This window comes from Buceros rhinoceros, unplaced genomic scaffold (assembly GCF_000710305.1).
Source record: "Buceros rhinoceros silvestris isolate BGI_N320 unplaced genomic scaffold, ASM71030v1 scaffold22679, whole genome shotgun sequence".
Taxonomy (NCBI): Eukaryota; Metazoa; Chordata; class Aves; order Bucerotiformes; family Bucerotidae; genus Buceros; species Buceros rhinoceros.
In genome coordinates, this window is record NW_010430038.1 from 1144 (window position 1) to 3381 (window position 2238).

At 64.2% G+C, this 2238-nt stretch overlaps 1 protein-coding gene across 1 annotated transcript in view; it reads right to left on the reverse strand.

The window, feature by feature from the left end:
- The window catches only part of ACY1 (aminoacylase 1), a 4508-nt gene that overhangs the window by 298 nt on the left and 1972 nt on the right, over positions 1-2238 (reverse strand). Inside the window, exons 5-13 of the mRNA XM_010142893.1 lie at positions 2134-2210; positions 1778-1867; positions 1477-1533; positions 1298-1371; positions 1127-1176; positions 789-933; positions 637-705; positions 477-556; positions 154-214 (exon numbers count right to left, since the gene is read on the reverse strand). Coding sequence (XP_010141195.1) covers positions 154-214; positions 477-556; positions 637-705; positions 789-933; positions 1127-1176; positions 1298-1371; positions 1477-1533; positions 1778-1867; positions 2134-2210 — 703 coding nt within the window. The remainder of the gene's footprint in view (positions 1-153; positions 215-476; positions 557-636; positions 706-788; positions 934-1126; positions 1177-1297; positions 1372-1476; positions 1534-1777; positions 1868-2133; positions 2211-2238) is intronic.

A 2238-nucleotide genomic window follows, 5' to 3' on the forward strand; every position in this document is an offset into this window, starting at 1 on the left:
AGGGTGTCCTGCCTGGGAGGGGGGCGGTACAGGGTGAGGCCGGGGCTGGGACAGGCACCAGGCGCCCCCCCTCTGCCTGGGCATGGCTCCTGCTTGGGGCTGCAGGTCTCGCCCCAGGTGGAGGACCCATGGGTGGGTTGGCATTGCACTCACCGCTCGGATGTAGCGGCTGTCCGTGGCAGCTGGGAAGATCTCAAGCTTGAGCTGCAGCTTCCTGACAAGCGAGACTCTGTGTCAGCATGGGCGCAGGGGCAGCTGGGTCTCCTGTCCCCCTGCCATCCCATGGGCAAAAAGATCATGCCAGGAAGGTCCCTCAGCCCTGCAGGACACTCAATCCCATCCATTTTGGGGGAGTCACGGGGAGATGCCATGGCATGAAGCACCTCCTGCCAACCCCTGCCATGAACCCAGAGATCCCTGGAGATCCCCCAGCTTGTCCCTGCCAAGGTCTGGCCCTTCCTGCGGACACTACTCACATGTCCCTGAAGACCCCACTGAAGGCTTTCCACCACGGGTCCGACTCCTCGGTGGAGGTGATGTGTTGGTCCATGCATTTCTGAGGGAGGGGAGAGGACAGGTGAGGACGGGGCAGGAGGACACACAGCAGCGGGGGGACAGGCGCGATGCACCCCTCACCTGGTGAAACTCATAGGTGACGCCGTCCCCCGCACCACGGCACCACGCAGCCACTTGCTCCTCAAAGGCCTGCGGCAGAGATCAAAGGAGGGGTGTGAGCAGGGTACCCCTCCACCCGCTCCCCTCCCGGGTGGGGCCGTCAGGGCACCCACCTGCAGGTCCACGGTGGGTGGGATGCGGATGTCGAAGCCGGCCGCCATCTCAGAGGGCACCACGTTGAAGGAGACACCCCCCTCCAGCATGGTCATGTTGAGCGAGGTGACATCCCCTAGGGTCAGGCCTGAGTCGGACTTGAGCCTCGGGGAATGCAAGGGAGAGTCACCCTCTGCCACCCAGGGGGAGGGGAAGTGTTCCCCCACCCTGCCACCACCCAAAATGGGGAAACTGAGGCACAGGGTGGCAGCGCCGGAGCAGAGCCTGGCGTGGGATCCCAAGGACCCCCTCCATGGACCAAACTGAAGCCACAGCTCTCCCGCTGCTCGTGTCCTACCTCTGCTTCTCGCTCTCCCTGAAGGCCAGAAAGGAGGTGATGACTTTGTGCTGGGGAGGGAAGGGCAGCGGGTGAGGACCGGCCCTGTGGGGTGGTGGGGCACCTGGCAGCCCCAGGGCAGGCGGGGTGTGTGTGTGTGTGTGTGCGCGCAGGGTGTACCCCCTCTCTCACCATCTTCTCGGCTGCCGTGTTGCTGATGAAGCGGGACCCGTGCCCAGGGCTGCCCGCACACTTCACCTTTATCCCTGCGGCAGCAGAGGGAGAGAGAGGCATTGAGCAGAAAGCCTGGGGTGGCACCGGCGCCCCAGCACTGGCAGAGGCAGGATGGGACAGGGGCATCAGTTACTCACACCACGGGCTCTTTTCACCATAGAAGACGCTGAAGGTGTCGGATGGGCTGGCCAGGCCTGCGGTGGGTACAGAAGGGGGGTCAGCAGGGCACGGGTCGCCATGATGTGCCCCCCTCTGCTCTGCCCTGGCAGCATTTCCCCTCCGGGCTGGCACCCTGTGGGTCACTGCTGTGGGGAAGGAACCCCCGAGGGAGTCCTTGGAAGCCATGCAGGGTGTCAGTGCCCAGGGGGCGAGGCCAACAGGCAGAGGGGTGCGTGCCAAGAGGAGACATGTCCCGGTGCCAGCCCTGCCACCACTCACCCTCGTCCAGGGCGAAGCCCACATTGAGTGCTTGGAACTCGGGTCGCTGCACGAACATCTCCATGCCCTTGTGTCCACCCACCTCCTCATCTGCAGGGAAGAGCCTGGTGTGGAGGCAGGAACCAGGGTGTCCCCCAGCCCACCACCCCTGGTCCTCCTTCCATGCCAGCCTGGGTGCCACCAACACACCCGATGTCCTCAGATATGGAAAACCCTCTGGCCTTGAGCTAGGGGAGCTTAACATCTGGAGAGGCTGACAGAGGGGTGCCCGGCTGCCACGCCATGGGGAACTCCAGAGCATCACCCAGCTGACAGCTCCTCCTGTGCCCCCAAGAGGGGACACCCTGGGGACTCACCAGGCACAAAGGTGAGGTGGATAGTGCGGGCAAAACACTTTCCTTCTGCCTTCAGCCTCCGGATGGCCTCGAGGTACCTGCAGGGAGAAGGTGGTACCTGGGCAT